Source organism: Gadus macrocephalus, chromosome 1 (assembly GCF_031168955.1).
Source record: "Gadus macrocephalus chromosome 1, ASM3116895v1".
NCBI lineage: Eukaryota > Metazoa > Chordata > Actinopteri > Gadiformes > Gadidae > Gadus > Gadus macrocephalus.
Window position 1 is genome coordinate 4,555,937 of NC_082382.1, and position 15,311 is coordinate 4,571,247.

Sequence of the window (15,311 nt, forward strand, 5' to 3'; positions counted from 1 at the left end):
GCCACGGATGCCCCGTTTAAGGTCAGTAAAAGACAACCAAAGTATGGTTTTACCAAAAGGGTTCTGTGTTAGTTGGTGCCATCGTTGAGGCAGCCTGTTACAGTAGCTCCTGCAGCTCTTAGCTTTCTATTACTTTCTACACTATTATTTCCACTTTGCATCTTTCTAGCATTTTATTGTTTTGTATCTTTGTTTTTTTATTGTATTGTATTTTGCTCCTGGGCTGTAGCAAAGGAATTTCCCCTCTGGAGGATTAATTAAGTTGTTATCTATCTATAATCTATTGCATTATCCTGAAATAGGGTTAGGGTTAACCCCCAAAAAAAATTGAGCTATGTCTCACTCACTATAGAGTTGGCATAGTTTTCTTTGGGTGCTGCAAAATATACATGCAAGTCCATTCAGGACTTGTTAAGGTCAGTAAAAGAGAGCAAAAGTAGGGTTTGACCAAAAGGATTCTGTCTGATTGAAATTATCTCTCACCTCTAGGGGCGCTGTGTGGACCAATGATTCCGTCCACTTTAATCTGTGTCAGTGGAGGCGGAAGTCTGCCCGGCCCGCCATTGAAGGAACATTCAACGTGAGGACTGCGTTTCGCCGAGGAACACTGCCGTCGGAAAGAGTTTATCTGTATTTATACATCTCTAAACCTCGGTGGGCAGGATGGCGTACAGAGGACAAGGACAGAAGGTGCAGAAGGTTATGGTCCAGCCGATCGTATCCTTTTGTTTATGAACCAAAAAAAGGCGCATGCGGGTTTGAATAGAAGAGGCTAAGCTAATGCTAAGCTAATGTTAGCTAACATTGTACATTTATTTTTCCACTTGCTTGAGGAAGAAAATACTATATTGTGTAGCTATGCGTTAAATAGCGATTAATTAATAATTTGTATTATGTTTGACAAGATTGTCGCGGTTATGGGCGAGGTTATGATGGTTCTATGGGGTGAACACAGCTTTAAGAATCATGTAGGCAGCATTATTAGGTTTGCAATGGATCCATGATTATGAGGCAGCAAACGTTCATCATGGGGTAACTCATTGTATAACTATTAAAAAAATATATATACTAATGGTGTTTTTCTGATCGTCATGTAAATGCCTTGCGATATCTTATTATTCCTAATTGAGCTATATACTACCCAACCTTTGGCTTTGAAGTCTCACGTTACTGAATGTTGTAAAGCCCTGTTTTCCCCGTAGTAGTTGCTATTCCTTGACTCCCTCCGCCAGAACCTCATCTTCAGATATCTACAAAATGTAAGTATGGTGTAATCTCCACTCGAGCTATTCTGTAGGTTTTTCACATGGCCCATGACATTAACCCTTGTGCTAATTATACTACAGCGTTCACGGATCCAGGTGTGGCTGTATGAACAAGTGAACATGCGGATAGAAGGCTGCATTATTGTAAGTCATTTAATGTTTTCCATTATAGTCATACTTCGTGTAAATGATGTGCATTTTCTAAATCACTGGCTATCAAGCTCTGAAACTGAAATATCAGGAAATGCTTCCATTTAAATACCATTAAAGCGGTAGAGTGACTAGCCCGCCTAGTCCAAATCTCTGAAATGTATAATTACAAATAAATCGTAGTCTTTGAAGACACAATTTTTGCACTATATTAGTAGTATGAGCCACCCATGTCTTGATGTATGCTTTTGATGATAGCTGCAGTCGATGGGGGGTCACGGGCGGATGTCAACCAAAGCAAATCTTGGTCGACTGAAATTCGACCCTCTACGACCAATTGATTTGTAGAAACTAAAATATGTTAAATTAGCCTACTGGGCCACAGGGCACACCACTCTACCAGTTAGCATAAATATCAGATAGGTGCTGTTCGGAGAAAGTCGTTGGGTTTCACATCCACTCGAGGTCCGAGTCCAAGCCGGTTACAGCAGAGCTTCAACCGGCTTTCCCATAGCACCTCAACCAGACCCTATGCCAAAGATTAAGTAGTGCTGTTTATTTGTGTGTACATATATATATATATATATATATATATATAGCCCTAAACGATGTGCTGAGCGATGTATATATTTTCCTTGACTCAGAATGTTCATTATACACTGACCATTAAAGCTTTTTCTTGGAAGGAAATTTCTTGGAACTGGACTCTTCAAACTGTCTCCACTTTTAAGACGGTCACTGACCTGGACTCTTATTTTCTCAACCTTTCAAAAATGACAGGGCTTTGATGAGTACATGAACCTGGTTCTCGATGACGCTGAGGAAGTCCACATGAAGACAAAGAACAGAAAACCCCTTGGTAAGAGGATTGTGGATCTAATTTGTTTTACAAATAAAGTCTGTTTAGGAGTAAAATAAATCCATCATGTTGAGTCGTTTAATAGCAATGCACAACAGTGATGGGCCCAGGTGTCGTGGACGACTCCAAAAATCACATGTTATGCAATGCTTGATTTGACATGTCCTCAAAAAAGGTGTGCGTGTTATAATCTTAGTGGAGACTTCATTGTACCATCGATTTTTTTTTTGTATTTGTCCTGTTAAAATGGCAATTGTCAGTAGTTTGTTTCAATTCATGAAGTGCAATGCAAAAATCAATTGGGCTACAATTGAAAGACGCTCTTCGGTACCGGTTGGCACTGAGGTGGTACTGTAATGCCTCGTTTCCACCGAGCGGTACAGTGAAGCTCGGAGCAGGACAGCTAAACCGCAAAATCTGGCTTGCGTTTCCACTGCCGACGGGGCCCTTATGGTTGGGCGGGTTTAAGCCAGATTCTGATGCGATTGCTGCGGCAGCTATGTAAGCATCTTGACATCATAGCTGCGCGACAGTGTAGCCTGCTAACAAATTAAATGAAAAAGAACACCACACATTAAACAAAGAGCAACAATGTAGGACGTCCAAGCAGGAAGGCAATCTTTTCCATGACATTTTCTTCAACATACAAAGCTTTCGACATTAACCAGAAATTCCTTGCGGGTACTGTTTGTTTTTAACCCCCTGTCGCACTGAAGTGACGATACTGCAGACCAATCAACGGTCGACTTGTGTAGCTCCGCCTTTTCGTCACCCTTTCAGGCCGATTGGTACCCCAACGGACGAGAGTACCCAAATAGGAGTGGCTCAGCACGCTTAGTTAAATTGGGACCCTGTACAACTTTATGCGGTTGAAACGGCAATATAAGCACCGCTCGGCGGAAACGAGGCAAAAGCTGCTAGGGTTTAAGTTTAGATTTCATGTCACCAATTTTGCATACAGAAACTAGTTTAAGTCTGGCTAAATTATGAGTGAAAGTCCCCTGACGGATACCAATCAACCAAACTTGCAATACCAACTCATTATCAGATGGTCTTCTGGCTGGCGCTTGTAAATCATGGTTCAGGATGTGAAGTTGATGTGTTGCCTGCAGGATAAATTTACCTTGACGTTCATAAAGATTGTTATTGAAGTTGTAACCAATGTAGCCTGGAAATCCAGACCCACATCTAGAAAGCTGTAGGGTCTGGCAACGAGTAATGAAAATGGGACAAGTCGATGGGTGGTACCAAGCATGCATTGGAAAATATCACGGCACGCAATTGGAAAACACTACGACCAATTAGAAGAATTCAAGGGGTGACGTACACAGACCAGCAGAGCTAACCAATAGATTTGACTCTTGCCGTATCCGGTCGGTATAACAGCGACACTTTCGGCCCGCCTATATCAGAACCACAGATGTGATTGTTTAATATTCCGGGCCAGGGGAATCGGGGTCTGTTTGGCCTTTTGTTAAATGTCTATTTATTAACCTTGCTTTACACTCAACTGATTATTTGCAGGAATATCCAGCATTTGAATGGTTATTGGTAATTTGATAACTGTCTTTATTCAGTCTTTATTTCATTATAGTTGGTACTTCATGCAATGGAAACTTAAATAAAACATTTAAAATAAGAGATGGATCTGAATGAATACAAATGAAATTGTATCTGCTTCTTTTAAATCTGTTCAAACTTTCTTTTGTGTTTGTCTTTCCATTGTGTTTTTATAGGCAGGGTCATGTTGAAAGGGGACAACATCACCTTACTTCAAAGTGTGGTCGTAACCTGATGGAAAACATCCACAATTGACCCATGTCTACGAGCATTTTTCTTCTACAATAACCCTTTTTTTCCCGTTTGTTTTTGAACCCATGATTATCATGTGTCATTATTAGTGTGATGGTTTGTTTCATAGCCATATGGCTTTTGTACGAAAATAAAGTTTTTCTTTATGCCTTTTGAGTTGGCGTCAGTATTTCAATGTTTTTTCTTTCAGCGTAAATATTGCCTTTTTGTTTCTATCGCCCACCTGTGGCAGACGCTACTGCCAGATTGTCTTTAGTAGGTCAAACCATAGTCTAGTTGTCTTGAGGAAACGGTTAAATGTTTAAATGGAAAACCTATTAAGCCTTTTATTCTGTGCTTTATACATCATACAGAAACATGTTGTGGGGTACTTAAACCAGCGCACCCCTTTGCCGTTCACCTTGTTTAGTTAAAAACGCGAATGTCACAATGCATCATGCTTAATCAATTAAGGTGGCTTTTATTCTGTTTTGAATTTAACCACAATCTCTAGTACACATGTAACATTCTTAAGCTTCGTTCCTGAACAGCCAGATCGCAGTAGCGGTACAAAGTAAAATGTAAAAAGTACAAATAAATCGATTCAGCATTCAGGACCATGTTACGCACTACGCATTGTTGTTACGCACTACGTAACGTCCCTGTTCCTGTGGGTGGGAAGCCCCTAGCTCGACCTGCCACCGCCCGGCCCAGAGACACTCGGAGAGACGGTAATTGGAAAACCTGCTTATATTTGTTTATATCCATGGTTGCTTGTCTGGATTGACTTGATAGATATGGTATGTCTAAAGACTGCTTTTCCACATTCGGGTTGTTGTACAGGTTTGGTTTGGGTTAAATCTTAATCTAATTCAGCAACCGCATCCGCTAACATTAGCTTAGCAGTTAGCAATCAGATCAGCTAGCTAATGCTACAACCAATCGAGCCCGTAGGAGGACGGAAGAAATGCACCAGGACGGGCAGCGAACGCTTGTTGTCGCTTTCCTTAGAACGATTTTCAGTCAGCGACATGGTTTATTTAATAGTTATCCGTGAACTTTGGCTTCGGCAGATAGGGTTTAAAGCGTAGGGCGGTGGATGAATCTAAACGTAGCCTGACCACTTCTGCCATCAATACTAAGGCCCCTCAGCCGGGGGTCGGTTTGTATGAGCGGACAAGATGCACCTCTAAATGACTAGTTGGATGTCATCAAATGCTCACTGTCGTGCGTAGACACCACCAGGAAAAAAAAAAAACCTGTCCATTTACTGTCCATCCACAGGTAGACACGGAAATATGGAAGTACATGTCTTGGCAGGATATTCTGATGGCAATATGGCCCACACCATATTGGATGTTAAAATAGTTTACACAGTACTGCATTATACATCCCAAAGATACTGTCAGAATTCAGCTTAAAGGGCCCCTGTCCTTCTGCCAGGTGTGTGTGTGTGTGTGTGTGTGTGTGTGTGTGTGTGTGTGTGTGTGTGTGTGTGTGTGTGTGTGTGTGTGTGTGTGTGTGTGTGTGTGTGTGTGTGTGTGTGTGTGTGTCTGTCTGTCTGATGAGCCTTTACACGCCCTGTGACTCGGGGACATCACATATGTGAGTGTCCAGACAGATGTATGAGGATAGATCATTCTACCCAGCAGACTGTACCAACTAGTATGCTTGAGATCCTATTTGGGATCTCACGAAGGCACACTGCAGGGCAGATTTAGGGTTGGGGGTTAGGGTTCTAATGGCTTATCACACTGGCATCTCTTTGCAGTCTTTTTCCTGCATTGCAAATTCTTGTTAAGGGTGTCGAGGGCAAAATCCTGGTAATTCAGCTAAGGGTTACTTTCATGGCCAGTTGTTAATTTGGGCTATATCTATGAGGTGTGATGTTGTAGTACGACTTTATAACCTGATTCTAAACTCGCACCAAGAGAGCAATATAGGCATTAGTACTCAGTCTTAATGTTAATCTGCCCTGTCTGCTTTCTAAATGGGTGGCTATTGGAAGCTACACAGCCAGTAGTAGTAGTTACGTTAGATGTAGGCCTATATCACATGATGTGTGCATTAATCAATCAAGTATCAATTTTTATCACTGTACGTGTTATCTCTGTGTGTCTGATGTACAGCATACATGAGGAATTTGAGGATGCGTTCTAGTATTGGTCTGTGCAGTCCTAGACACTGAATTATTCTGTATTTACTAATTGCTGACAATGATGAGCTTTGTTTTTTTTGCGTGTAATGTTCTGAAATCACAAATCTCTTATTTTTTCCTTGATTGTTTTCTTCAGCAGATCTTGGATGAGTAGTAAGGATTGTACAACATAGCTATGCAGACCATCAAGTGTGTTGTAGTGGGGGACGGAGCAGTCGGTAAAACATGTCTGCTCATCTCTTACACCACAAACAAGTTCCCCTCTGAATATGTACCAACGGTAAGTGTGTACATCCGACATGACTTGTGTTACAAACCACTTGCAAGTTCACCAACGTCATTAATGATAGGGCTGGTGCAACAATTTTCACGAGTTGATTATAAATTGTATAGAAAAAAACAGGATACTATTCGGATTCTGAAACTACTATTCAAATGTGTATTTATATATTGGTTTATAAATGTGTTTTCACCGTGGGCGACCCTCATCTGAAAACAATGCTTCTTGTCACGTCACGGTTGATGAAAAATATGATTTTCCCGCACGTTAAAGGATTTACTTCAGCAGTGATGTGAATATTCTGCATATTCCTTCAACCTTCATGCCGAGAAAAGACAGACTAATGGAATACTCGACCTATACAGCTTAGTGAAGACAAGCTTATGATCAGCCCTTTCTCCAAAATATCCTATGTATTTAGAGGACTCAATAATATTGGAGTTTTACTTTGGTGTAAAATCATGTGGTGACTGGCTGTTCGCGGAAGAGGGGGTTTATGATATGATGAAGTGGATGTGCATTCTTTAATACATCCGTTTCTAGAAGAGTTTTTTAAGATGGTTTCCCTGTTCAATAACTAAAAGAGGCACTCTTGTAGAAAGTATCCAAAATGGAACTGCTGCAAACCTTTATTCATGTACAACTGTGAAATCAGGGGCTAAACTTGAGAATTAAAAGTTGGAATATTAAAAATAATAAGAATTGAAATTGGATTGGGATTGTAGAGTCAGATTTACCGCTCTAGTTGATGATTGCACTTAAATGCTAATACGTGTTCTCTGTCTAGGTGTTTGATAACTATGCTGTGACTGTAATGATTGGAGGGGAGCCCTACACTCTGGGCTTGTTTGACACTGCAGGTATGATCCTCTCATTAACGTTCACCTACCTCAATCTACTATTAATTGTCTTGTTGTTTGTAACTAACCCTAACCCTGCTATTCACGTTCATGCTGAAAGTCATTTCTAATTTCATAGTATTGCAATATGTTCATGTGCATTTCAACTACTAAACATTTCTGGGCTGTGGTCAACCCCCAAAAAACTACAAATTTATTAAGAAAATTAAAATGTGTTGAATAGGCCACAGTTCTGCTCTGTGAGGAAGAGAATTGCGCGCCGAGAATTGACGCGCTTCCTTACAAGACCGGTAACCATAGCAACGCCGGTAAACAAACCCCAAGAAGCCCAATCCCTACGTGAGCTCCCCGCGCTACGGCCATCCGGAGGCGCACAGAGCTTTTGGCTGTGATATTATGATATATAAAATTATATTATACTATTATATATAGAACGTTATCGAGTGTGAGAGGAGAGTTGACGGAGAAGATGGCGGTTGACCTATAGTTTCAAAGTTAATACCGTTTATACCGGTAATACCGGTGTTGACACAAGCGTATTACTCGGTGTGAAAATGTCCACACCGCGGCAACCCTACCTGGCAGCCTAAATATGACGTGAGTGCTGTTTAGAGGAAGTCATTGGGTTTCAGATCCACTCATAGTCCAAATCGGACTTGGTTAGGGCATAGCTTTACTGTATAGCATGTAACACCAGATGAGCCACGGGCCGTGGTCGCTGAAGACAGCACATGCTTTTCTTATTCTGAATGACTCCCACCTACTAGCAGGAAGGGACTCCACCTTACACCCTCGACCTCAAATGCTATCACTGGGTGTTATGACACTGGGTGTTAACTAAAATAGTTTAAACAGTACTGCATTAAACATCCCAAAGATACTGTCAGCCTTCATGCTAAAGAGCCCCTGTTCTACCAGGTGTGTGTGTTTGATGCGCCTTTACACGCCCTGTGACTTGGGGACATCACAAAGGTGAATGTCCAGCCAGATGTATGATGGATCGATCAGTCTACCAGCAGACTGTACCAACTGGTAGGCTCATCTATCCATCATGCCTATTTTTTCACATTCCCTTTAGCGATCGCACTAAGGCACAGTGCAGGGAAACGGCATCTAATGGCTTATCACACTCACATCTCTTTAGTCTTTTTCCTCCATTGAAAATTCTTTGGGGGACGGCCAAACGTTTTCGCCGGTTCCACTAAAGCAAAGTCTTTGGGAGAGGGTTACTTGAGATAGCATGAAATACAATGATCTCAGAATCAATTGAGTTTTGGGTTAGTATATACTACACCTGAACACTCCAAAAATAAACAAGACAATACTTTTTGTATGGATTTATTTGTTTTTATTAGACGACCGTATGAAAAAAATATCCAGAATTTGAGATCTCAATCATGGGATATTGCCCATTATCCCGAGATAGCGAACCAATCAAATTGCGCCATCTAAGGAGGTTCATGTGGAGCATATACTAAAAACATTTATATCAGATTAATTCGATGTATTAAGTAATTAATTAATATTTTTATTTTGTTTTAACATGCAGGAGAGCTGAATGTGAGAAAGCAGAATATAAGCAGGAGGATTTAGACATGATTCAATGCTACATGTTCCACTAGTTTCTCAGGACATTTAAAGATAACTAACACTTTGAAGTAGGAGTAGGACCACGAGAGAGCTGCGATAGCGTTAATATCTGTTCAGAGCTATTTGTCTATTTGGTCCTTTTCATAAGAACCATAATTCTAAAAGGACCAGTCAACCATCACTGCAAGTTACTAGACCCCCCCCCCCCCCTCCTGCAATGTTTGAATACAATTATTGTTCTTAACCAGCCTTGTTAATGGGATATTCTGATGTCTATATGGCCAACATATTGGATATGAAAGCAGTACAAAATGTAAAGATGGATGATCCATTACTGATGTCCCCAGTGAATTATCCAGATGCAAAAAGCTCCAGACTTGGCATCAGTATAAACCCTGTGGCTAAATGTGCCAATTGAAGGTGTTTGATTGTGTATGTTGTGTCTTCCCTCAGGTCAGGAGGATTACGACCGGTTACGACCTCTGAGTTATCCCCAGACTGATGTCTTCCTTGTCTGCTTCTCAGTCGTGTCCCCATCTTCCTTTGAGAACGTCAAAGAAAAGGCATGCATTCTACTTTTCATTCAGTGTATGCATTTGAATCAAACGTTTAGGCTGCCCGTAGGGAGACACTGTTGGTGTAGTGAGCCACTTTACATGCTGAGAGTAAAAGTATTTTCGTTCCTGCTAGTTGTTGAATAATCCTTTATCAAAACGTGACATTGATCCCAGCAGGAATCCAGGCTAACTGCTCAGGTCCCATTCAAACCCTCAACAGCTAAAATGTATTTGATGTGTGTGTGTTGGGTCTGTAGTGGGTACCGGAGATAACTCACCACTGTCCAAAGACTCCCTTCCTGCTGGTGGGGACCCAGATTGATCTGCGGGACGACCCCTCGACCATAGAGAAGCTGGCCAAGAACAAGCAGAAGCCCATCACCCCTGAGACGGCTGAGAAGCTGGCCCGAGACCTGAAGGCTGTTAAATACGTGGAGTGCTCCGCCCTCACACAGGTAAACCACAGTTTACACCGTAGGCTCACACACATCTACACAATGCAATGTTCATGGACAAGAACCAATAAGGTGGAGAAAAGGGGAGGCTGTCTGTCTTACACATAATATATGTGCGCATCATGCGTAATGCGAGGCAGGCCAATGCGCTGCAAGTGGAGTTCTGTTGATATCCAAGCCCACCACTACTTTTTGCTGTTGTGCTTCAGTTACTTGAATCTATTCAGTTTATGCCTTAAATGTACTTTAATCTCAATTCAGTTTGTGCCTTAAGTGTGCAATACTGTTCATTCATATTCTTGTCAAAAATGATGGTTTCGTTTAAACTCGTTTAGATTCAGCACACTGATTTCAAGTGGTTTTTTCCTTCTAAAATGCTCAATAAATGGAAAAAATTGGATTTGATTTCCTTATTTATTTGACTAATAGATGGAAATCGAATACATTTGATTAGTGAAGGCGAGATCACGGAAGAACTTCAGGCTACATTATGAGTGCGCTACACTTTTTTTACAATTTTTTTCGTAGTTCAGTTAAACGGGTTACTCTAAAAAAATTAGCGAATATTGATATGCCTTCAAATGCCCATCCCTAGTGCCCCCCTGCTGAATACTTGTATCGGCCTTATGTGTTGGTCCATATAGAACCACGGTGATCTTAGGCTGAAGCTGAGCTGTTGCTCTTTGCGTGACACTTCTTAGGGGGGCAGCAGTAGCTCAGGAAGTAGAGTGGGTTAAATGGTTACCGGAAGGTTGCTAGTTTGATCCCCGGCTCTTCCTAGCTGAGTGTCGAGGTGTTCCTGAGCAATACGCCTCACCCTGACTGCTCCTGACGAGCTGTCAGGGCGGTCGCCCTGCGTGGTTGACTCCGCCGTCGGTGTGTTAATGTGTGCATGAATGGTTGTAGTAAAACCTTCTAAATGTAAATGTAATGGTTGGGGAACTCCATAAAATATTTCATTAATCTCTGATGCACTCTAGCTTCCTTTTAATTCGCAATCACAAGAACCGAAGGATGTCCAGCTCTCAGGTAGTACAGGGCAAACTCTGCTGAGCATTGGCCCACAACAGAGTGACTGAGAGTTCCCACCCTGAAGGGGTACAGAATAATGGACCCGATTGGGCTGTTCCTCCCTCCTCGCTAAGCTACTTCCTTCCTATCCCTCTCGAACTTCCTCTCTGGCTGAGCTTAACCGAGCTATGATACAGCTGCTGATGTCACATCCTGTTTCCTGTCCGGAGACTTCTCTCTGCTAATGCCCCGACTTAAGCCACTGGGAAATCAATTGTCCCCGTCTCCTCCTCTTTATCGTGATTACCTGATCTCGCCCCGTGTCTACTTGTTTTTCTACTCGAGAGACTCTATGCTCCCCAATGTTTCCTCCTCCTCCCCTCTTCAGTCCTCTCCTCTGGTGCTAACTGGAGACTTGTCCCTCCATGCTCCCCCTATGTCTCCTCCTCTCCAGTCCTCTCCTCTGGTACTATCTCTGCTCTTGTTCTCTCCCCCTCTCTGCTCCCCCAGCTCTCCCCCTCTCAGTCCTCTCCTCCTCACTCTGCCCTTGTTCTCTCCCCCTCTCAGACCTCTCCTCCTTACTCTGCTCTCGTTCTCTCCCCCTCTCAGTCCTCTCCTCCTACCTTTGCTCTTGTTCTCTCCCCCTCTCTGCTCCCCTATCTCTCCCCCTCTCAGTCCTCTCCTCCTACCTTTGCTCTTGTTCTCTCCCCCTCTCTGCTCCCCTATCTCTCCCTCTCTCAGTCTTCTCCTCCTGACGGCTCTCGTTCTCTCCCCCTCTCGGTCCTCTCCTCCTGACGGCTCTCGTTCTCTCCCCCTCTCAGTCCTCTCCTCCTAATGCTGCTCTTGTTCTCTCCCCCTCTCAGTCCTCTCCTCCTAACGGCTCTCGTTCTCTCCCCCTCTCAGTCCTCTCCTCCTAATGCTGCTCTTGTTCTCTCCCCTGTGTCGCTGTAGCGAGGGCTGAAGAATGTGTTTGATGAGGCTATCCTAGCCGCCCTTGAGCCTCCCGAGACGCAGCGAAAGAGGAAATGCTGTATATTTTAATGTCCCCGTGGGCCTCTTAACCCTCCCCCTGTCCTCTTCCTGCCACTCACCCCTTTTTATAAAGCCTTCTCCTGCGCCACCGTCGCTCTCCTGGTTCTCCTTCTCCCCCTCCCTCCTTACTTCTCTTCATATCCACTGCTTTAGAGAAAGATATATCATTTGCATCTTGGTGAACAACACGTTTGCTGATGTTGTCACTTAACTCCCCTCTTACTCCACGGTTCACTCACAGTGACAGGCGTCATGGCTAGGGCCGTTGAACTATTCAAACGCCTCCATATTCTATTCACTTGAACACGTCATAATCCTGATCTTTGGTTTTTTCAGTCCCATACTTTCGTTTCCTCAAAGATTGTTCATTGCGTTCTACATCCATCCACTTCGATATCTTTTAACGCATTTCTTTATTTTGCCAAGTGCACATCTATCAGGCCCTCGTCAAAGTGGTGGTCATATTGTGTTGAGGATGTCATCTGAGATGCAGTTATTGTGTGGCTTTAGTTAGTCTTTACATATGTTTATTTCTGTGGAGGTTGGTGGTTTAACATGGCTCCACGATATTGAGATTTAATCAGAGCCCCTATGCCTATTTCGTATGCATTTAATTTATATTTTGAGCTAAGTAATTTATCATAATTCCTTTTAGTCAACTACCAAAGTATACTGTAAGCAGCACTTTTGCTTTGGTAACCTTCAAAATGAAAAGATACTCTCTTGTCTTTGTCCCATAATAGCACCTCCCTATATTGAATAACTTTATTATAATGTTTCATAGCTGGACCCCTGGGTGATTTGTCAGAGAAGAGCACATCAAGATTTCATATGATTTAGGACTTCTTTAACTAACTCTCTCAGTGTAACTCTTAAGGTGCCATTCGCTGCAGTATGTAGCAACATTTTTGAAAGTACAGATTCTTCAAATAAAAGCTAATAATGATGTGAACTGATCTGTGAAATTTATTTAATAAAGGACAAGTACACTTTGCGTGGTTTCTGTGCTTCTCTATTCTTTCTCTCCAAGCACACTGGCCACAGGTACAAACATTGTGTTGTGTCGTCCCAGTGTGCTGTGCTGTGCTGTGCTGCGCGTGGAGACGGGGGGGGGTTGGCGTCGGTCTGACAGGGCTTCCTGCATACAGCACCCTTGTGTTTGAGAGCAGCTGGCTCTGCCTCACATGACAGGGCTTAGGCCAAACAGGAAGACGCAAACAAACGACTCGCTCTACAGAACACAAGCTTGTCACATTGCTCATGGCTCCACAAGGTTGTGATTGAGTCCTCAGGGGTGTGTTTTGGGTTAGGTTTTGATTTATAAATTTTTTTATGTGTATTTATTTATCGTTTATTCAAGGACCTGCATTCCCTTATTCCTCCACCTTCTTGGTTTGCCTGCCTATAGCATGAGCGTTTGCATCCCTTAAAACATTTAAAGCAATGCTAACCAAACCACACACCAGCAACTCCCAGTAGACTACAGTAGGGCTGAACACCCACTATTGTCTACTGTACAGCTTACCCAAATGTATTTGATCTTAATTTCTCTTTTTCCGTTGACCTGTCCATATTCTCCTTTGTTATCACCTTTAACCCTTTTTGTTTGACCTTTGTTGTCCAATCATTGAGCCTGTTTGTGTGTGTGTGTGTTTGTGTTCACAGAAAGGCCTAAAAAATGTGTTTGATGAGGCGATACTGGCTGCCCTGGAGCCCCCCGAGCCCAAGAAGAAACGCAAATGTGTGATGCTATGAATGGTGCCCGTCTCTCACACACACACACACACTCACACTCACACTCTCTCTCACACACACACACACACACCTTTCCCTTGCTCTGCTAAGGCTGGTTCACAGCGTTTGTCACCAAGTTATGAATAGAGTCAACCAACATGTTATATAAAACAAGCCATCTTTATTGTAAAAAGTTAGAACGCAAAGCTAACATGGCTAACGGTGTGTTTAACCAGGACTGGATATTGTTCAATCACACAGCCACCCTTCAAGGGGCTGGCGATGGTGACCCGCCTCTCTCCGTAGGCTTCAGGGGGTCAACCTAAATCAAGCCCTGCCCCCGCCCCCTCTACCTGGCCCAAACACAGCCTTTATACCCTGCTGTTCGGCCAGCATCCTTGCCCCATAACCTCCTTTTTTACCCCCGGCTTTGCCGAGAGGAGTGCGAATGGAGTAGTGTTTAAAGTCGTTTTGCCAACACCCCTCCCAAGCACAAATCTGATACGTTCCACATTTCAAATGGGCCCAGTCCCAGGCCCCATGGGACCCTGGGTTCTGGGCTGGCCTGGTTGATATACAGCCGTGTGGCGGTCCACATGGAGGATTGTAAACGTAGCTGTGAACCACTCGGAACCCGTTAAGTGGCCAGACATCATAGGTTGAGCGTAGCGTTGGCGTGGGGAATGTGGTATTTATTATTGAAGCTCCAAAGGCTCCCAGTAGCACCGGGCCTGAAGTGGACCGGGCCCTTCTCAAAGCAGGGAACTCCTAACAGTGTTAGCAGGACGAGTGGTATGTTCTCCAAGCGTCGCCAGGGACCAGAGTCAAAGTATACCGTTTAAAGTGATCCTGTATCGTTGCAATTTGAACGGGTCAAATGGAGAAGTACACAAAACAAATATTCAAACTGTTATGGCTTGTATGGGCAGCCATAGTTCCAGTACCGTTGTTCATTTGTTTGTTAAGGCTCGTTTGAATTTGAATTCTCCACCATAATTCTGTGCCAAGTCAGAATGTGGTGCCTGGGTGAGAGCTTGTGTGAGCTGTACCTTGTGTAGGACTGCTCTACCCATTCAGACTGTACTGTACTGCATGTGGCTCTGCCTCTCTGTCCTGATGATAGGTTTTAACTCATGTAATAATAATGTAAGATGGCACACAATGTGGATGTAGGCTCCAGATGTTTTTACCGAAATGTTTATTTCTTGTATGGCAGTTTGTTTTTATTTGTATTTTTATTTTATATAAATATATATATATATAAAGGTTACTTTACTCCCTTTACATTTAGGGGTCGGGACTCATCTGAACACTCCCCCTTCAGTTACAAAAAGCAAAGTCAGATTTGTTGAGTCTTTTTAAAACCTCCATTGGCAATGAAACTGATTTGGCAAAAACGATTTTTTCCTCCACTGGTGGATTTAGAATTGGGTTGACGTCCAACCGAAGTCGGTATAATTATAACCTGATGTTTTTGGTGCAAATCCAAATGCTTTGTCTGAAGTCTTCGTTATTTGTATATGCATTCTTTAAAAAAATATTAAACTTATACCTTAATTGCCTTTGCAA

At 42.9% G+C, this 15,311-nt stretch overlaps 2 protein-coding genes across 5 annotated transcripts; both read left to right on the forward strand.

The window, feature by feature from the left end:
* The first annotated feature begins 535 nt into the window (after positions 1–535).
* Positions 536–4,242, forward strand: snrpe (small nuclear ribonucleoprotein polypeptide E). Its single transcript, XM_060063494.1, has 5 exons — positions 536–717; positions 1,233–1,259; positions 1,347–1,409; positions 2,196–2,274; positions 4,011–4,242. The coding sequence occupies exons 1-5, from the start codon at positions 664–666 to the stop codon at positions 4,067–4,069; spliced, it is 282 nt and encodes a 93-aa protein (XP_059919477.1). The 5' UTR covers positions 536–663; the 3' UTR covers positions 4,070–4,242.
* Positions 4,243–4,638: 396 nt separating this feature from the next.
* On the forward strand, positions 4,639–15,311 carry LOC132466301 (cell division control protein 42 homolog). Of its 4 annotated transcripts, none has more exons than XM_060063464.1 (6): positions 4,639–4,796; positions 6,360–6,503; positions 7,291–7,363; positions 9,407–9,516; positions 9,768–9,965; positions 11,928–13,002. In XM_060063464.1, the coding sequence occupies exons 2-6, from the start codon at positions 6,399–6,401 to the stop codon at positions 12,015–12,017; spliced, it is 576 nt and encodes a 191-aa protein (XP_059919447.1). In that variant the 5' UTR covers positions 4,639–4,796; positions 6,360–6,398; the 3' UTR covers positions 12,018–13,002. The 4 variants fall into 4 exon arrangements, with proteins under 4 accessions (XP_059919447.1, XP_059919439.1, XP_059919455.1 ...); XM_060063456.1 differs by lacking the exon at positions 11,928–13,002 and adding an exon at positions 13,674–15,311 and having other exon boundaries at positions 4,680–4,796; positions 6,363–6,503; XM_060063472.1 differs by lacking the exon at positions 11,928–13,002 and adding an exon at positions 13,674–15,311 and having other exon boundaries at positions 4,783–4,865.

Excerpts from the sequence above, each read along its gene's own strand:
- snrpe (XM_060063494.1), top strand. The coding sequence starts at position 664 with ATGGCGTACAGAGGACAAGGACAGAAGGTGCAGAAGGTTATGGTCCAG. Across the intron at positions 718-1,232 it reads AGGTTATGGTCCAGCCGATC|AACCTCATCTTCAGATATCT; the intron begins GTATCCTTTTGT and ends TCCCTCCGCCAG. Across the intron at positions 1,410-2,195 it reads GGATAGAAGGCTGCATTATT|GGCTTTGATGAGTACATGAA; the intron begins GTAAGTCATTTA and ends CAAAAATGACAG.
- LOC132466301 (XM_060063464.1), top strand. The coding sequence starts at position 6,399 with ATGCAGACCATCAAGTGTGTTGTAGTGGGGGACGGAGCAGTCGGTAAA. Across the intron at positions 7,364-9,406 it reads GGGCTTGTTTGACACTGCAG|GTCAGGAGGATTACGACCGG; the intron begins GTATGATCCTCT and ends GTCTTCCCTCAG. Across the intron at positions 9,966-11,927 it reads AGTGCTCCGCCCTCACACAG|CGAGGGCTGAAGAATGTGTT; the intron begins GTAAACCACAGT and ends GTGTCGCTGTAG.